General features: G+C 45.0%; 1 protein-coding gene across 1 annotated transcript in view; it reads right to left on the bottom strand.

Moving 5' to 3' along the window:
- The window catches only part of CACNG4 (calcium voltage-gated channel auxiliary subunit gamma 4), a 631,992-nt gene that overhangs the window by 281,802 nt on the left and 328,854 nt on the right, over positions 1-21,336 (bottom strand). Inside the window, exon 2 of the mRNA XM_078654318.1 lies at positions 6,111-6,194. Coding sequence (XP_078510444.1) covers positions 6,111-6,194 — 84 coding nt within the window. The remainder of the gene's footprint in view (positions 1-6,110; positions 6,195-21,336) is intronic.

The following is a 21,336-nucleotide window of genomic DNA, read 5'->3' as shown; positions in this document are numbered from 1 at the left end:
TCATTATTTCAAACATTTAATTTATGAATCTGGGAATAGGAGTAAACTAATTAATGACGTAGACAATATAGAAGTAGGAGCGTTGTCTAATTCTGTAATAAATATCGAGAGACAAGTTATGGTGTGTGCAGTAATCTTAGCAAATGTGAGCCTATAAAAATGAGTGATAATTTGATGGACATCTAAAAGTTTGCATAATATCACATTATTTTTTATATCTTAAGAGCTGTTTTTGTCTTTAGGAGTAATTAAAAAAGTGCGGAGTATAAGAACTGTTGCAATATGTATGGATGATACCGGACTGACGACGTGACGCTCCTGTACGCCAACGAACCCTAATTATAAAAGGGTTCATCGAGGCTGCGATAATAAAGTGACAAACCCAAAGGAAAATAAAACAGTTCCTATCAGGAAGGACCGCTGTATCAACCAGGCTGGTGATCACAACGCCAATGATATAGGGAAGCTCCACGTCAACCACCCAGTACCGGGGCTTGCGAGGAGTATCAAAAAGATAATTCCACAACTGCAATCAGGACATCAGTGAGGAGGACGGAGGTATCTGCCCTGGACTACCACTGCAATTCCATTTTTTATTGGATGCCCTTATACCCTCCTAAAATTATCAAGAGGTGATCTTAATGATTCCAGTTAAAACCAGGTTTTCTTTGAGTCACAAATTCAGCCTTGATAAAGATGGTATTATAAGGTTTCCCATCGAAATGCGTTGACGCCCTTTAATAGAAACATAATCCGTGAAGAGACTGGGACCACTGAATACTTATCAACATTACAGTACCGGGTTTCAACTGTAAATACTATGATATCACAGATGTGTGTCACTTTATTGACATATGTTTTGTCTGTTGTATGTTCTCTCTTTTTAACTTGTAACATGTTTTTAATGTGAATGTTGTTTATCTTGACGTGTCTATAATATGTACATTATTTGGAATCAATTCCAGATGTTATCTCAGGGAATAGTATAATTGATTGTTTACACACTCAAAGACTTATGTATTTTATGATATTTTGATTAATAAATAGATTTGTACATTTTTATTAAAAAGGTTTACTTTGTCAACCTTGGGTGAACTGTTATATTTCCCTTTTATGAGTGATGAGAGTTTTAACAGGTGTGAGTAAGGTGAACACTAATACACAGAGTTAATACAATTTGAGTCTTGAAGTACAGTACAAAGAAAATTTCTTTTATGATAAATATCAAGAGACAAATTATGGTATGTGCAGTAGTCTTAGCAAATGTGAGCCTATAAAAAGGAGTGATAATTTGATCGACATCTAAAAGTGTGCATAATATCACATTAATATTTTATATCTTACGAGCTGGTTTTGGCTTTAGGAGTAATTGAAAAAGTGCGGAGTATTAGAACTGTTGCAATATGTACCTTAGATGCAATTATAGTCTGGATTAGTAAAATCAGCACCAACTTTAGACTGAAATGGATTTTAAAATGTTGTTAACACTGATGATCATGCTTCAAGATCAACTTCATTAATTGGATTTTCAGGGTTATAAATGTTTATTAAACAGAATTTATATGCGTACAAAGTCTTATGTTTTATGAATATGTAACTGTGCTACGGATGGATCCATAGAAGAATAGTCTTTACACTTATTTATTCTAATAAAAATTGAAAAAGTTTTTCCTGATTGAGAATTATTATAAGTAATTTTGTTTGAAACATCACGTTTATTATAAATTAGAGCTCCTAATGTATATATATATTGTTTTAGTTTTGAGACTACTAACTGCTCCAGATGTAATTTGGAGGAAGGCAGCCTCATTCACCTAGTGAAATCAACACTATTTTGAGCAAATTACTATCGGAGGTACTTAAAAGGAAAATCAAACCTTGCCTCTACCCTAGTTTATGAAATTCACCTATCAGCCTAAAGAGGGAGAGTGGCCAAAGATGCTGTGTGTGATATGCCTAAATTCCCAAAACATCCTAGTGAGGGCCCTTCCAGGTGGACACAAAGTGATCTTTAAAAGTATCCTTGTCTCACACTGCTGCATCATGGAAATTCAAAATGTAGATTTGCCTGTTTTTTTAATTTCTATTATTGATGTAAGACAAGCAGCAAGCCTGGTGGATTAGTGCAATGCTGATGGGGTCAGGGATACCTGTGTGGTATTGATGGGTGCCAAGATTAATGGGTATATAGCATATTCACATCAGATATAGGTTGCATTTTGCATTAGAATAATACCTTTGTACAACATAGTAGGTGATGTGCCCAGATGTAGGTATGCTTGTTTTGTGTCTATTTACACACTGGGTTGCATAGACAATTACAAATGGTTTTAAACACCCTTGAAATAAAGTACAAGAAGCCAGTAGTGACTTAATCGTCCTATCACAAGTGAATGCCAATGCCAGAAAGAGTATGTAAGAAGACAACTAATAATGAGAGTTTGCACATACATAACATACCTCCAGATATTATATTTGGTATAAATAATCCCCAACTCTATGTAATCAGAATATTAGAAGTTACTAAGGACTTCTATTATCATAGAGAGATTAGGCCACAAATAACAATGTTACTTGAAGTACCCTCATTACATACATACATTTGGAGTCTTTTATTCCTTCTAATAAATATTCTCAAAATGAACTGTACAAAGATATGTATCAGCAATTAACTATGCTTATTTATTATAAGCAGAAAGAGAACTTACCCATATATATGTTTAAACATTGTGGATACCATTTAGAATAGCAACTAATGAAGAAGAATATAATTAAAAAATATGGAAAGGAAAAAACAATCTTACAGCATACTGTCATGATTTTCCTATACCATTAGATATGACTGAAAAAAGGGGCAGAACTTCCACCCCAATTGTTTATGTCTATGTTTGTAGTAAGTTTAGAAAGTGTTGAGGATTCACGTGGAACTGCAGAAGAACTCATGGAAAGCTGCCACTGTCACAACTGCCCAGGAGTAGTTTTGGAATACATTGTGTGTCCCAGGTTACTTCCATCTAAAATCATTTTCAGGTGCAAAAATGCTCTATGGGGGGCAGGCAATTCACAGCAAAGCCCCATTAACAGGTAAATGGTCTTTCTAAGACCTGCAAAGTACTCTGTGTGGCTGTGTGTGTGCCCAGCAAGCTGGGGTGAGGTGACAGAGGGTGACAGGCAGAGGGAGGGAGATAGCGGGAGGGAGGGAGACAGAGGGAGATAGAGGGACGGATACAGAGGGATGGATACAGAGGGAAGGATACAGAGAGCGGGAGGGAGGGAGACAGAGGGAGATAGAGGGACAGATACAGAGGGACGGATACAGAGGGAAGGATACAGAGAGCGGGAGGCAGGGATACAGAGGGACGGATACAGAGGGAAGGATACAGAGAGCGGGAGGGAGGGAGACAGACGGAAACAGAGGGACAGATACAGAGGGACGGATACAGAGGGAAGGATACAGAGAGCGGGAGGGAGGGAGACAGACGGATACAGAGGGGCGGATTCAGAGGGACGGATACAGAGGGAAGGATACAGAGCGCGGGAGGGAGGGAGACAGATGGATACAGAGGGACAGATACAGAGGGAAGGATAGAGAGAGCGGGAGGGAGGGAGACAGACGGATTCAGAGGGACGGATTCAGAGGGACGGATACAAAGGGAAGGATACAGAGAGCGAGAGGGAGGGAGACAGACGGATACAGAGGGACGGATACAGAGGGAAGGATACAGAGAGCGGGAGGGAGGGAGACAGGCGGATACAGAGGGACGGATACAGAGGGAAGGATACAGAGAGCAGGAGGGAGGGAGACAGACGGATACAGAGTGACGGATACAGAGAGCGGGAGGGAGGGAGACAGACGGATACAGATTGACGGATACAGAGAGCGGGAGGGAGGGAGACAAACGGATACAGAGGGACGGATACAGAGAGCGGGAGGGAGGGAGACAGACGGATACAGAGGGACGGATACAGAGAGCGGGAGGGACGGATACAGAGAGCAGGAGGGAGGGAGACAGATGGATACAGAGGGACGGATACAGAGATCGGGAGGGACAGATACAGAGAGCGGGAGGGAGGGAGACAGACGGATACAGAGGGACGAATACAGAGGGAGTCAGACAGAGGGAGTCAGAGTGACAGAGGAAGTCAGAGTGACAGAGGGAGTCAGGGTGACAGAGGGGGTCAGGGTGACAGAGGGAGGAGGGTGACAGAGGGAGTCAGTCAGACAGAGGGAGTCAGTCAGACAGAGGGAGTCAGAGTGACAGAGGGAGTCAGAGTGACAGAGGGAGTCAGAGTGACAGAGGGAGTCAGAGGGAGGAGGGTGACAGAGGGAGTCAGAGTGACAGAGGGAGTCAGAGTGACAGAGGGAGGAGGGTGACAGAGGGAGTCAGAGTGACAGAGGGAAGAGGGTGACAGAGGGAGGAGGGTGACAGATGGGAGCAAGAGCGACAGAGAGAGACAGCGGGAGGTAGACAGACAGAGAGAGGGAGACAGTTAGAGAGAGAGAGGGAGACAAACAGAGTGAGTGAGAACCCCCCCTCCCCAGAATGCATCTTAGGTGGTTCGGGCTCGCTATGCTACGCTTGCTCGCTACACTGCCTTACTGTGTCCCAAAATGATGCATTTCCAAAAAGTGTGTCCCCAACATGAAAAGTTTGGAAAGCTGTGCTGTAACCCCTCCACTCACCACATTTCTGGAAAAGGATTTACTCTTGCCATAGGCTGAAGTAAACCTTTGAATACATTCATTGTGAGAATGTGCCTGTACTTATACAGGTGTGTGACTACTCACTTGCATCCCGCCCTTGAACTCCCATAGCCCACCCATTATAGCTGGTCCCTTTCACCTGAAAGTACACCTGCAATCGCAATGATACTACTAATAAAATACCTTTGTGAATAGCAAACAATTGTAAACTTACACAAAAGTGCTTGTTTACCTTTGTGAATCATGTCCATAGTTTATCTATGAGTTTTTCTACAGTTCCAGGTGAATCCTCAAAAATGTGTACATTTTATACATAAACAATTTAGATTAAAGTTCTATTTTCATTTAAGAATATGGGCCCCTTGTTTTTCAGTCATACCTTGAGGTATAAGAATACCAGGCATGATGCTGTGAAGGATTTTTACCTTTCCACATTTTTGAAATGACACTGACAAAAATAGGATTTCAATGTATAACATATGCAGAAACAGGGAGAAATAAATTCCCTGACAATTCATGTTCCGTAAAATATTAAAGTCTAAACTGGCCCATAAGTAACTCATCGTCTGAATTATTTTAAACACTAAAGTTCTCATTATGAGTAACCCATTCTTTTCAGATCCCTGTGCAAACGATTATTTTTAGGGGCCAGAATTACAAGTTTTTACATCTCATGCAATTTCCCCACATATATTTCTGCAGGTGAAACTATTTGAATTCTACTGGTTCAAAATGCCTGATAACTGTGGTACATGCTGATTTTGACATGCAAAGCACCAAACTCCACATGTTATGTCCCATTTTAGGGGCACAAATTGGAATAGGTGATAATTACCTAGCCTTTTAAATACCGGTCCGTATAGTATTGGGTTTTAAAAGATGCAATTATTATTGTATCCCCAACTGGGCCACTTGTTATAAGGGCCTCAGGGCTGATGTAGAGTTGAATGGTTACTGAAGATCATATCGTTTTTGAAGAAAGTTCTAAATCTGAAGACGAAAAAATTGATGGAGTTATCTCCAACAGAAGTCTGAAATTGTGGTGGAAATTCTGTAGTTGGATTTTCCTACAGAATTATCACCTCCTCCAGAAATCAGGGGATTTCCTCTTACCACTAAACTTTAAATGAGACTTTATGCTATTAGTAGTTGGCTAACACCTACAACAGGAATTGAGGGCCATGTGTTAACGGACCTATCAAACTCCATCCTCATGAGTGGGGTGTAACATGCACTTGGTGGCTCGTACAGTCCGTAGCAGTTGAAAGTTATCTTGCCCTAGTTGTGATGCACTGTTAAATTTTTTAATATGATGAGGATAAGTGTTGACCAAAGTCTGATCGCATAATTTAAATGCCAGTCTTTTATTATAAAAAAAGAAAGCTGAATTCATGCCGATACTTACGTAGGATATATTCCGAACTGTCATGGTCATAGTCATTGTCCTCTGGAAAGTGGTTGATCCTAAAGCAATTTCCTTTGTAGAGTCCTAAACAAGAACAACAAAACAGAATGCCATTGAGTTCAACATCTCAGAGCAGACAATGCCTTCCAATTGTATTTATGCTGAAAAATCCAGACTTTATGATTCTCTTACTAAATTAATTACAGTCACACAATGTTTCATCGATTTCTGTACAGATGTTAGTCAGTTCTGATTGTTCAACCTAGAGTTAGTCACTTTCCTTGATTGCTCAACCCAGAATTGTCCATTCCATAGGCAAAGCCTTAAGTTTTTTTATAACCTCTATTTCTCTTTTCAATAAATTCACAGTGGGTATACAGTTTCAAACATTGCTGTCAGATGGGGTCCACGGCAAAAGTGCAAATATGTTGACAGTACATTATCACGTATTGCATTAGCAGTTGTCTCAAATCTAAGAGCTTGACAATGAAAAATCAGAAACATCAGCTGAAATCCTCCTCAATTGTGCGGTCACTCGCATCTGAATCATGTTGATCACTCACATCTGACACAGGGTTTAAAACACGTTGCATAACTTCCTCCATTTCCCAATCCTCTTCTAATTTTTCATCCCTCCTACTGGCCGTCATGTGGGCCTCCCTTCCCAGCATCCACTCACACACATTCCTTAACCATTCATTAACTGTGGGGGTATGCTTTCCCATCCATGTTATAGCGATCCTGCTCTCTGCTAAAACCAGGAGTAGTCGCAAGAGTTTGTATGCCATCTTGAGCTTTTTGGATTTCGTAATTTGACACAGTAGGCAGTGTAGCAGGGAACGCTCCATCCGAAAGCATGTATCCCCCCTTAACCCGCTCAACCGCCCAGGTCCAGAATTGTACAGGTGATATTGATAAGCAGACATCCATATATGACCATATATGATCTATTTCTAGGAAACATGAGAAATAAATTAACTGCATAATTAAATCCTTGCATGAAAGAGTGCTATTGGTAGGCCTGTATCTCAGGAGCCCTGAAGGTATACCTAAATTAATGTATTGTGGGGTTCAGTGACTTAATATCGAGGGACATATTATAGAAAGCCCAAAATATCGACTTCAAAGTATCGAAGTACAGCATATAGAATCCCTATCTACAAACAGGTAAGTACTAAAATATCGAATCCAAAATATAGAATGTTAAAATATAGTTAACTAAAATTTCGATTTTTTTTTAATGTATTAAAAATAATATAAAATTAATTAAATATTAAAAACAATTAAATAAAACATACCTAAAATAATGTAAAAAAGCTTAAAATGAAAAAATTATAAATTAATGTAAAAAAAGTAGAGAATTTGTTGGATAGTGAGAGGGTAAAAATTACTATTCCCACTCCAGTGAGCGCAATAGTAGGGAAAGCATTGGATAGCGTAGAGGTGAAAATTACTATTCCCACTCCAAAGAGTGCAACAGTAGGGAAAGCGTTGGATAGTGGGTGGGGGGGTGAATTACTATTCCCACTCCAGTGAGAGCAACAGTAGAGAAAGGGTTGGATAGCGTAGGGGTAAAAATTACTATTCCCACTCCAGTGAGTGCAACAGTAGGGAAAACAGTGGATAGCATAGGGGTAGAAATTACTATTCCCACTCCAACTCTGTTGTCCTCCTGAGGCAGGAGCCGGGAGACGCTTCATATGCTTGCTTGTTTTAAAATTGCTTGTTAACTCTTTTGTTTCATTGTTGCTTACTCGCCATATTTTAAAATCGAAATCCTACTTACCCCGTAGTCATCCTTCACCCAGCCGAGTTAGGCGCTGAGGTTGACGGAGACGAAGGCGGCCATCTTAGGGGAGTAATTTGACAGCGCTCTAGACGACTGTATAAAGGCAGACGGACATGCCTCCGCGCAGCGGACGCGGTCAGCGGGCGCACCTCTGTCGCGCCGTAGTCAAGCCAAAGTCCAGCCTGTCTGTGCCCGTCCGCGCTACAGCCGGGCCGAGGGCCGGACACGTTGCCCTACCAACTTCTAAAATCAAATTGATTAGAGACCTTATATTGTCTCTCAACAAACAGACCAATTCCTGCCACCAGGTTCTTAATGTAGATACCTGGTTAGGGCCTATTAGCTGCCTCTGCTGCAAACAGACACTAGGGCCCAGATGTAGGTAAATCTGATTTACCGACTCTAGAATACCGAATTTTACCGATTCGGTATTCTAGATTCGGTAAATCAGATGTAGGTAAAAATTCGGTAATTTTTACCGAATCTGTATGATTCGGTAATTACCGAATCGGTATTTACCGATTCGGTAATTGCCATTGATTGTAGGCCCATAGGAATCAATGTCAATTACAGAATCGGTAAATACCGATTCGGTAAAATTACCGATTTTGCAAGGGTGACAGGGTGTCAAAGTTGCACCCCTGATTTTGGCTTGTGTGCCATGTAACACACATACATGCCCTTAGGGCATGTATGTGTGCCACATGGCACAGGTGTACATGCACAGATGTGCATGTACACAGGTATTCGTTGTTTACCATGCAATAGAATTACATGGTAAATAACGAATCGGTAATGGCCTGTGGCACTGTTTTCAGTGCCACCTACATCTGGATTTACCGATTCGGAATATTTACCGATTCGATATTTTACAGAATCTGTAAATTTACCGAATCGCTAAATTTACAGATTCTGTATATTTGAAGGCCCCTACATCTCCATTTGCAAATACCGGTCGGTAACGGCCGAAATCGGCTGTTACCGACCGGTATTTGCCGACCTACATCTGGCCCTAGAGCCCTATCAAAGGGAAAAGGGCTACCTAGGACCATATTTGGAGGACTTATAAATGCAAGATCTATGTGTAAGAATGCATTTCATGTCTATGATCTGATAGTGGAGGGGGAACTAGATTGTCTGTTTATTACGGAGACGTGGCTAAGAGAATGGTGTAATCCTGACATTGTGCACGCCCTTCCCCCAGGGTATTCAATCCAAAGGATGGATAGACCGGTACAACATGGGGGAGACTTTGCAATTATCTATCGAGACAATCTGATATGCACGATCACGGAATTAACGGACATCAAAGGGGCAGAAAGTATTTGTTTTTGCCTCCAGGTCCATAATTCATTTACCTATGCTGGAGCTTTAGTCTACCGCCCACCGGGCCTGCTGACTCAGTTTTTGGAAAGCATTGGGTACTTAGCAATTTGACACAGAGGTTCTCAAATTTTACGCTTTTGGGAGACCTAAATCTGCACCTAGAGGACATTACTGATCCGAGCGTAATATGTTTCAGAGACATCATGAATGTCCTGGGGCTAGCCTTGCTCACTCTAGATCCCACCCACAAAGCGGGTCATACATTGGACTGTATCAGCTCCAACTTAGACTCGATCAAAGTAGACCCCCCCCGCCCCCCGCCACAAACTTGGTCAGACCATAAATTCATTGCGTTTCACTTTTTAGCGGGCAGCATTGGGGTAGGAAAGAGGGATACGCAAGGAAATGGGGTGAACAAACCTTGCTGGAACAATTATAGAGCACCCTGACTTTCTTAGATGGGCTAAGAATAGTACACCCACTTTGACGGGAACACAAAAATAGATAATCAGCGATTTGGAGAATGGATCAGTGAAATAGGGAAGCGGATAGATCCCCTAGGCCCAGATACCAGACCACGCTGTAAGAGGAAATCTGCACCCTGGTTCTCCAGGTCCTTGAAAGAAGCACTAGGTGAAGTAAAATCACTCGAACGCAGATGGCGTCGTAACTATGACGACAGGGCACATGATGTGTATAAGACGCCTAGTAGACATTATCATGGCTTGATCAAACGTGCGAAGGTCGATTTTTACACAGCGGTGATTGAAGCCACCAATAACAAGCAGAAGGAAATTTTTAGAATTGTTAATATCTTCAGGAATCCCAAAATACTGACACAGGAAATTCCGCCATCTCAGTCTCTGTGTCATGCCATAGCCAACTATTTTGAGCACAAAGTGCAGGACCTGACTAAAGTTTTCCCTCATTTTGAACCCTCTGAACTGGATGAAACCTTCAGGACTGACCCTAATATGGCCAGTATGAGGACCTTCCTCCCGATCAGTCTGGAGGAAACCCATCTAGCCATATGTTCAATTAAGTCAGGATCTCCTTTTGATCCTTGCCCTCCGGCTCTGCTGAAAGCCATGATTGACGTAGAAAACCCTGTCATAAATACTATTATTAATTTGTCACTCCTCTCAGCAGAGATTCCATCGCAATGGAAACTCGCAGCCGTTAAACCCCTGCAAAAGAAGCAGGTTCAAGACCCTACGACCCTGTCCAATTTATGCCCCATATCACTTCTCCCAGTGCTCTGTAAACTGGCGGAAACATTTGTAAACAGGCAGCTCATCGCATTTTTGGAAGGAAACAATATACTACACACTAATCAATCGGGGTTCAGAGCTCAGCACTCGACTGATTCTGCCCTTTTGTTTACTACTGAAACTCTACGTGCGGCTCTGGATCAGGGCAAGAAGGCTGTCCTGATCCTTTTGGATTTATCTGCAGCCTTTGATACGGTGTTCCATGCTATCCTTTTAGATCGGTTAGCAACAGCCGGAATAGCAGGAACCGTATTGGAGTGGTTAAAGAATTTCCTGACGCTTAGACGTCAAGTAACCATCTTGGGGCATTTTTGCTCCGGGGAAAAGGCACTAACGACAGGGGTACCACAGGGCTCAAGTCTGAGCCCAACGCTTTTCAATCTTTACATGGTCCCCCTGATAAATCTCATCTCGTCCTTCAACATCAGCACTATTGCATATGCTGATGATACACAGCTGATCCTTGTCCTTGACAAGGATATGACAAATGCAGAACAAAATCTTAAAAACTGCCTATCAGCAACGTTTACGTGGATGAGAGATAATCATCTGAGGTGCAATTCTGGCAAAACGGAAATTTTGCCATTCGGGCATTATAACCCTTTCTCGCCCAAGAAATGTTGGCCAGAGAATGCGGAAGCCCCGCCAAACACAATCAGTGCGCACGGAATTTAGGGATTAAGTTTGATGACAATCTATCATTCAAACAACAAGCGGTGGCAGTAGCAGGCACCTGTTTTAACATCATAAAGAGCCTGAGGAAATTTTTCAATCTGCTCCCCCTGGCAGCCAGGCGGACGGTGGCGGTTGCACTAATTACATCAAGGCTGGACTACTGTAATAGCTTGTATGCAGGAGCAAATAAAGCGGCCCTCCACAGGCTACAGATGGTCCAGCATGCTGCCGCCCGTCTGGTGCTCAGATGGCCCAGGAAGTCCTCTGCCTCAGCTGCCTTAGATGTTCTCCACTGGCTTCCCATCCACGAACGTATTTTGTTCAAGGTCCTAGTTATTACTTTGAGTGCCTTTCACCTGCAAGGTCCGACATACCTCTGGAGAAGGTTTACACGGTACCACCCTGCACGAAATGTTAGGTCCACTACAGCTAACCTGTTTAGGGTCCCTAGATTTAGGCTTGCGACAAAGGGAGGCAAATCCCTGGCAGGGATTGGCTCCAAGGCATGGAACAAACTTCCTCTCTACCTTCATCTGATCCCATCTGAACAATGTTTCAGGAAATCTCTTAAGACCTGGATATATAAGCTTCCTGACACTACATGCAAAGCATTAGTATGAATCGCAGCGCCCAGGGACAGCATAGTTGCAGATCACCTTTATTTTTCATCATGATCCAAGCGCCAAGATGCTCCTTGGAGTGAAAGTGCGCTATAGAAATGCGGCATCACATCACATCGCATCACAAAGAGTGCAACAGTAGGGAAAGCGTTGGATAGCGGTGGGGTAAAAATTACTATTCCCACTCCAGAGAGTGCAACAGTAGGGAAAGCGTTGGATAGCGGGAGGGTAAAAATTACTATTCCCACTCCTGTGAGTGCAACAGTAGGGAAAGCGTTGGATAGCGGTGGGGTAAAAATTACTATTCCCACTCCAGAGAGTGCAACAGTAGGGAAAGCGTTGGATAGCGGGAGGGTAAAAATTACTATTCCCACTCCTGTGAGTGCAACAGTAGGGAAAGCGTTGGATAGCGTAGGGGTAAAAATTACTATTCCCACTCCAGTGAGTGCAACAATAGGGAAAGCGTTGGATAGCGTAGGGGTAAAAATTACTATTCCCACTCCAGAGAGTGCAACAGTAGGGAAAATGTTGGATAGCGGGAGGGTAAAAATTACTATTCCCACTACATAGAGTGCAATATTAAGGAAAGCGTTGGATAGCGTAGGGGTAAAAACTACTACTCCCACTCCAGTGAGTGCAACAGTAGGGAAAAAGTTGGATAGCGTAGGGGTAAAAATTACTATTCCCACTCCAGAGAGTGCAACAGTAGGGCAAGTAATGATTTAATATTAAAATTAAATTAAATTAATTATAAATACCAATAAAAAATGTATTAAACATATTTACCAATTAATAAAAATGTATGACCAATCAAAAAAATTTATTAGCAATTAATAAAAATGAATTGCTCATTAATAATTGATTATCTATTAATTATCAATACATATAAAACATATATTAACGTTATTCCAATTAAATTACTTCCCACCCTATCCCCCTATAAACCCACAACCTGCTCCAAATAATAAATACAATTAACATAAATATCAATTAATCAATTAATAAAAAATAATTACCAATTAATAAAAGTTAATTACCAATCAATAATGAATTATCAATCAATCAATTATCAATACACATAAATAAAAATGTATCTTTAATTTACTGTAATTAAATTACTTCCCACCCTATTCCCCTATAAACCCACTTCCCGCTACAGAATTAAATTGCGCAAAAATGAAATTACACAACATTCATTACTTTAAAAAAATCAAACATACATTACAAAATTAATACATAATTTTAACACATATACCACGATACATAACACTAAAAAAAATTGATATTATGGAAATCGATATTTTAAATTCGATAATATGGAAATCGATATTTCCTACCCCAAATTCGATATCCTGACTAACTATATTTTGATAATTTGATATTCTGTCCTATCTATATTTTGGAGTCAATATTCTGTCCATTCTATATTTTGGATTCTATATTTTGGTCGTTTACCGTATTCTGAGTTCAACAACATTCAACGTTTTTTTCCTGAGGAACAGGCTAAAGTAAATGAGTATTGAGATTATTTTCCTCTGTAATTGACTTTTTTTAGGTCTCGCTCTCGAGACCTATTGTCATGTAGTTGCCTCTCAAGGGAGACAGACCGGGGCACGCGCGGCGATTCTGGTGTGTGGACGCGCACGTCCAGCCCGGCGCCGTGCACATCTCCTCTTCAACATTCAGCAGCCTCTCGCCTCTCTCATTCGCGCGCGCGCACACACACAGCCACACTCACGCATGCGCACACACACAAACACACACACACACTGCATACACACACTGCATACACACGCAGGCACACACACACTGCATACACACACGCGCGCGCGCACACACACTGCATACACACACGCGCTCACTCACACACACGCACGCACACAGCCACCCGCCCCCCTCCCCCCTGCTGCCGCGCGCGCCTCCCCCTGCTCCCGGCAGCCTGCCGCGCTTGTTTTATTATGAGGACACGCAGCGGAAACTATGACTGTCAAATCTGAATGCTACAATGAGATTTGTGTTTTAGAGGCTTTCAACTCTTCATCTATTTAAAAAGACAACACACGCTGCCTAAATAAACAAGAAAATGGAAGATTAAAAGAAAAATCTACAACACTGAAATTAAGAGTAGCATTTCGTCTACGGTTTCTTGAGCTGCCAAAACGATTATATAAGGGTTATTTAGCTATCCAAAACGCAAAGCACACCGTCCCCCCCAAAAAAGCCATGCTAACTTTAGCACTGACCTCAATCAGGCGCAGACAGTGAGCAGCAGAGAACTGCGGGCATTAATGGCTGAAGTGACAACATGGTTTCTGGACATCACACGCAGTACGCTGTGCATGAGTAGCAACCGTAGCTAAACAATGGATGTAGACACACGACCATGGTAACAGAAGGGGGCGGGGGCTTTGATATTGTTTTTGTTGCATACGTCCTTCTGACATTTAAGATCTTTAATGTTTAGGGTGACAGGCCTCGTACTGAATAAACACACTCTTAAAAAGGATGCAAAAACAGTGAGGCTGAAAATACAAATAAACACGCACCCTCCCCCCCCTCAGCCATCCTCCTCCCCAGGGCCCAGTGTTCACTCACCAGCTGCTGCTGAGCCGGGCCCCTCGAGGCCCCTCGTCGGTGGTGCTGCTCCCCTTCTCGTCCCCTCGTTGCCCCCCCCGCGTCACAGCCTCACTCCCCCCCGCGCTGACATCCCTTCCTCCTCCAAGCTCCAGAGGTGTCTATTGCAGACTCTGGAAAAGGTACAACGTAACCAGCCAGCGCAGCCTACCCTGCTGCGCGATGGACGGGTATATTAACCAACAGGAGCAGCGGACCGCAGAAGGCGGGTGTCCTCTCGGTTGCATCGCCTCCTCGCGCTTTGACAAACGAGACAGCTGGCCAATCACAGCGGAGGACGACACTTCTGCTTCCAGGCTTGTGTGCGGCGTGTTACTGTGGATCACTCCGCCTCGGCTTGTCAGCTCCTTTAATTATGGTGCAAGTAGAACGAGCAGCTCCGGCTTCAAAGCTGTAGAGATACCGAAAAACGTAAACATCATAAAAACGTGCCATTTACCTCTTCCAGGTGGCAAGACTGGTTGGCTCAAACTGTTTAATTACTCTTTTATCCTCATAATATTTTTTATTATCATTGCCGATATGAATACTGTCATTGTTAATATTTCGTTCTATCTTCATAACATGTTAAGAACAATCACCATAACTTGTGGTGAGAGTTGTATCGTGCGGTAATCCAAGAATTTGTTGCACATCTGTACTTCGACCTAATGCTCATCTATAATAAACATTCTCCTCCTCCTCAGTCCATAGGGGGTTGGGTGTACTGACAGCTTGACCACAGATCTCCTCATACGCTTCATCATCGCCCAATCCCCCAGCGGCATCCGTCTGATCTGTGTACTAATACTTTACAAACAATTAAAACCAGGGGTGTGGCTATCAATGGTGCAGCAGGTGCAGTTGCACTGAGGACAAGTGACCGAAGGGGCCCACAGACCCTGATTGTTCCTTTCATTTATCTACCTAACCCACAAAGCCCTGGCCCATTTCCTTACGTGCGCCAGGGCCCATGTCAGTCTTGCTGTGCAACAGATTGTAACTGTTAGATCTGGGGGTCTCAAGATCCCTCCTTGTGGAACCTTTCTCCACAGGCAGCCCCCTCTTCTTGCAAAAGGCTTTTATCGCCTCTTCTGTGTAGATGCACAGGTGAAAAAAGTTGACTTCCATTTTGGCAGGATTTTACAGGTGCAACACTTAGCCAGAGTCTCAATATCCAAAAATACTTCCAGGAGGACCCTGAAAAAAACAAACAGTATGTGGTGGCGTAGTGGTCTGCACTCACTAGTGATGTACACCAATTACTGTGAGTCAAGTACAAATACAAGTTCAAATCCCACCGCCTGACCACCAATGTTAGATCTGGGGGTCTCTAGTTGGCAGAGGTAGGTACCACTGTCCAAATAGGGACCCTTGCTTCTAGTCAGGGCAAGGAGATAACCCTCTGAGATAACCTCCGCTCACCCTCTAGGTAGCTTGGCGCGAGCAGTCTAGGCTAACCAGAGGCAATGCGCAAAGTATTTGTACCAACACTCACAGTAACACAGTGAAAACACCACAAACTGATTCCACAACAGTTTAGAAAAATAAAGGTATTTAATCTAAAACTACACAAGACCAAAACGATAAAAATCCAACATACAGAGTTCAAATATGGTTTCAAAAAGAGTTCTTAAGGTTGCGTTAAAATTCTTCAAGTTGCGGTAAAATAAACCACAGATGCGTGAAAAGTTCACAGTTGCGTCACGTTTACTCACAGTACCTTTAGTTGCAACAAAGTTCCAAAAGCAGAAGCTGGTGCGGTGGAAAACAAGCGATGCGTTGCTCCTGAGACCCTGGGGAGGCGATGCGACAGCCCCGCTGCAGCAGCGGGCGTGTTGCGACGAATCCGGTCTGTATGGGGAGGAAGGCCACTTGTATGGATTCCGGTGCGTAGGTTCCGTAGGAAGTCTGTTCTCGCAAAAGGCACGATGCGACGATCTCGTAGGTGCTGCGACGATCTCCGGGGCGACGATGCGCGGTCCAGCGGTGATCCTTTCTCTCGCAGCTCCTCGATGCGATGATTCTGCGACGACACTCGCAGCGACGTGATGCGGTCCGCAAGCAAGCGGTGCGGCGTTCTCACCCAGCGACGACAGGCTCTGCGACGATACTCGCAGCGATGTTCGATTCTCCCGCACCGGTCTGGTGCGTCCCGCAAACAAAGGATGCGACGTCTCTGGCAGCGGCGTCAGGCGCTGCGACGATCTCGACCTCCGTAGCGGCGGGAAACTTCTCGCACTGTCGGGGATGCGCTCCGCAAGCGAGCGATGCAACACTTTTCAGATTCAAAAGTCACTCAAGCTTAGTTTCAAGCTTCCCAGCACAGGTCCAACCTCCAGAGGCCCCACAACTGGATCAAGCACTCTAGGAGGGACAGAACTCTCTCAGCAGAGTTCAGGGAAGCTGGGGGTGAAGTCCTTTTGTTCCTGGGACTTCAAAACAGGGAGCCAGCTCTTCTCAGGCCCTTGGAGATTCCTTCAAGACAGGGGACACAGCACACAGCAAAGTCCTTCCCCTCTCCTTGGCAGCAAAGCAACAGGTCAGTCCAGCAGAGCAACAGCAGGACAATCTTCCTTCTTCAGAGTCAGCTTTCTCCTTGGCAGAGGTTCCTTCTTGATTTCCAGGATGATCTAATTTTCTGTTGTCAGGGGTCCTGTACTTATACCCCTAAAGTCTTTGTTCTCTTGGTGCATGTGGGCCCTGTGCCCGGTCTGAACCAGTTCTGGGTGGATCCTGAGCACTTTGTTTTGCTGGCTGCATCTTTCCTTTCAGAGTGAGGGGCAGGGTCCTCAGCCGCCCAGCAGGGGGGTGGAGCCAGCATTGTGGAAGGCAGGCACAGCCCTATTCAGCCCAGGTGCTAACTCCTCCCACCACTCCAGTTGCAACTGCAGTCATTCAGCCTAGTGCTGACTCATCCATCCTGCTGGGGAATTCCCCAGCCCCTGTCACTCACAAACCAGACAGTCAATACACAAACAGGCCCAGGCACACAGAAGGGTCAGACAAGAGAACAGCAACTTTCTAAAAGTGCTGTTCTCAAACACAGGATTTAAAAACAACCTTTCCTAAAAGATGTGTTATTAAATTCTGAGTTCACGGATACTAGATACTTATGTCCTATCTTGTTCCTATGGGAAGAAATGCTGTTAACCACTGTAGCCAGCATCACCCATGTTAACCTATGGAGCAAGATAGCCTTACAATAGTGAAAAACGAAAATGGCTGTAATTCACTACCAGAACATGTTACCTGCACCAGTACATGCTCTACCTTTCACATACACTGCACCCTGCCCAGGGGGGTACCTTGGGCCTTCCATAGGGGTGGCTGATGTGCACGAAAAGGGAAGGGTTAGGCCTGGTCAGTGGGGACACTGACCAGGAGGACATGGCAGTTCTAAACTGCCCATAGGCACTGCAGTGGCAGGCCTGAGACACCATTTTAGAGCTACTCCTGTGGGTGGCACAATCAGTGCTGCAGGCCCACTAGTAGCATTTGTCATCACCAGCCCTGGCACACCCAGTGCACTTTACTAGGGACTTCATGGTGATACAAATATGCCAAACATGTATATTCAATCAGAATAACAATTTACATAGAGAGCATATGCACTTTAGCACTGATCAGCAGTGGTAAAGTGCGCAGAGTCCTATTGCCAACAGCCACGGGTCAGGAAAAATAAGGGAGGAAGAAGCAAAAAGTTTGAGGGTGACCCTGCAAGAAGGGCCAGTTCCAACACAACGCCCTTCCAGCCTAAAGCCAGGGTAGACCAAACGATACCTCAATGGTATTCCCTGCTTAAGGCGATAGAACACGGAAACTGGCCCACACAGCAGGGCAGTCCTGTTCTTCGCCGTCCTAAACCCAGTTGGATCACTCTATCCATACTCTCAGGGTCCACCATGCCAATCCATGTGGAACCCTTCTCCTCACCTGTGGACACCACCTGTGCAGCACCTAACCTTAATTTCCTCACAGGTGTGTCCCAACAGACCGACAGCAAGCCACAGTGACCACCAACAGTGATCAGGGATGAGACCCAGGCCTCATGCCTCTCATGGCTCTCAAACCCCTGTGGCATCAGAGGGTGGGGGCAGTAGCCCCAGGTGCTTGGCACCCTTTGTCCACCCCCTCTCTTGTCAAGTCAGGTCTAACATCCTGGCACTGACCCACCAGTCCCGGACCTGTATCCGGCGGCTGGATAGGAGGCTGAGGTGGGCTTCTCCACACCCAGTCCTCCTCTTCCTTGGGGCTCTGTACTCTCCCACCTGGAGCGGTACCCCCTTCTAGAATAGCCAGGGCACCTGTGGCAGGTGTCCCGCACCATTCATCCACCAGTTCAGGGGTGCTATCCTGCAACTGGTATTCCAGGTCAGGGGGGGCACCCCAGACCTGGCCCTCAAACCTAGGCTCAAAAGCCTCCAGGTCAGACAATACCTGAACCTGGTTTCCCCACCCAGGGACCAACCCCTGCGGTAGAATGCTTGCCTGACACGCCAGGACTTCTGGGGAGTTACATAGTACCCCCATGAGGGTGACACACAACTCATGTGTCCTGTGACGGTCTGCCTGGCGCAGATCTCCCGACCCCTGTCCACCTGACAGCGCGGGAAAATCCCCCAGGACAGAAGTGAGGTCACCAGGGTCACTCACTGGGGACTCAGCCCTTCTGACTGGTCCCTGACCCACTGGTTCTCCCACTGGGGACTCCTTCCCCCTCTCACCCCTCAGTCTGGACTTCTGTACCCTCCCAAATGGAGCGGCACTGCCAGACACCAGAACTGATGAAGGCCTGGTTACAGGCACTCCCCGTTCAACAGACACTAGGAGATCCTCCTCAAATGGCCTACTAGTACAGTCTAGGTCCCCAACCTGGTGTTCCCTTAACCCCTTCCACGCTCATGACGAGCTGGGCTCGTCATGGTGTAGCCTCCTCGCACGCTCATGACGAGCCCAGCTCGTCATGAATAATGGAAAATGGAGGATCCCAGCACCGGGGGGGAAAACGCATAGCAGCCAAGTGGTTAAGGAACCCTCCAGGCCCTGAGACTGGGTTTCGGGCACTGTGAGACACACCGTCCCACACTCATTCCTTCTCCACTGAGACCGGACATGAGCCCCTACACCCCTCCCACTACACTGGGACCTAACTGGGCTACACTGAACCTCTTCCACCTCACAGGTCTGGAAGATATCTAAGCCACTCCTTTTGGGATCACTCCCCAATGCCTCCTCAGACTCTCTGGAATCCACCAAGAGGTCTGCCTCCAACGCAAGCTCTCTGGGATCAGAGAACTCACACTCCACCGGGTGTTGGCATAGCTCTGGAAAACAGGGACTTAAAATATGCTCTTCAACAAATGAATCACACGGCCCCCCACAGTTGTTAACCAAGTTACCCTTTGCCTCACCCTCCAGTGCCTTACACAAGTACCCCACACCACTCTCCTGAGACTGGCAAGACAGTATCTGACTGCCTCTTTCACACAACCCACACTCTTCTAGCTGGTCTTCACACACACACACCAAGGTTTCTACCATGGGGGAACCCCTCTCCCTGTACCTCTCATCTAGAGTCAGTAGAGTGTCCCTCCCACCACTAGGAATATGGTCCCCTGTGCCAGTCCCCCAATCTACTTCAGGGACACTGCACTCCACTGGAACTACATCATAAACCTGAACCCCCTGGTGTATGTCGACCCCCTCCCTCAAGTCAGACGCCACATCTCTGGGTGTTTGTACCTTTCTTTCCACACTAGATATCATAATCATGCTGCCACCATCTGAGCTGGACTCCACCTCCAACTCAGCAAAGCTCCTTCCTTGAGCATCCCATTTTTCTTTCTGGGCTAAGGCCCACCGGATCATACCTTCCTTGCTTAGCCGGTCTAATTCTCTGCACCTTTGCTCAGCAGCAAGGGTCCACTCATCTTTCTCTTCTTCACTATCAGAGAAGTCCTCCTCCTCAGAATCATCTACTAATGTTGCTTCCCAAATTCTGGCCTCATGGGAATACAGGCATGCCTCAAGATCCCTCCTTGTGGAACCTTTCTCCACAGGCAGCCCCCTCTTCTTGCAAAAGGCTTTTATCGCCTCTTCTGTGTAGATGCACAGGTGAAAAAAGTTGACTTCCATTTTGGCAGGATTTTACAGGTGCAACACTTAGCCAGAGTCTCAATATCCAAAAATACTTCCAGGAGGACCCTGGAAAAAACAAACAGTATGTGGTGGCGTAGTGGTCTGCACTCACTAGTGATGTACACCAATTACTGTGAGTCAAGTACAAATACAAGTTCAAATCCCACCGCCTGACCACCAATGTTAGATCTGGGGGTCTCTAGTTGGCAGAGGTAGGTACCACTGTCCAAATAGGGACCCTTGCTTCTAGTCAGGGCAAGGAGATAACCCTCTGAGATAACCTCCGCTCACCCTCTAGGTAGCTTGGCGCGAGCAGTCTAGGCTAACCAGAGGCAATGCGTAAAGTATTTGTACCAACACTCACAGTAACACAGTGAAAACACCACAAACTGATTCCACAACAGTTTAGAAAAATAAAGGTATTTAATCTAAAACTACACAAGACCAAAACGATAAAAATCCAACATACACAGTTCAAATATGGTTTCAAAAAGAGTTCTTAAGGTTGCGTTAAAATTCTTCAAGTTGCGGTAAAATAAACCACAGATGCGTGAAAAGTTCACAGTTGCGTCACGTTTACTCACAGTACCTTTAGTTGCAACAAAGTTCCAAAAGCAGAAGCTGGTGCGGTGGAAAACAAGCGATGCGTTGCTCCTGAGACCCTGGGGAGGCGATGCGACAGCCCCGCTGCAGCAGCGGGCGTGTTGCGACGAATCCGGTCTGTATGGGGAGGAAGGCCACTTGTATGGATTCCGGTGCGTAGGTTCCGTAGGAAGTCTGTTCTCGCAAAA

Source organism: Lissotriton helveticus, chromosome 7, assembly GCF_964261635.1.
Source record: "Lissotriton helveticus chromosome 7, aLisHel1.1, whole genome shotgun sequence".
NCBI lineage: Eukaryota > Metazoa > Chordata > Amphibia > Caudata > Salamandridae > Lissotriton > Lissotriton helveticus.
Note: the sequence above shows the minus strand (reverse complement) of the source record. Positions and strands in the feature narration are given on the sequence as shown.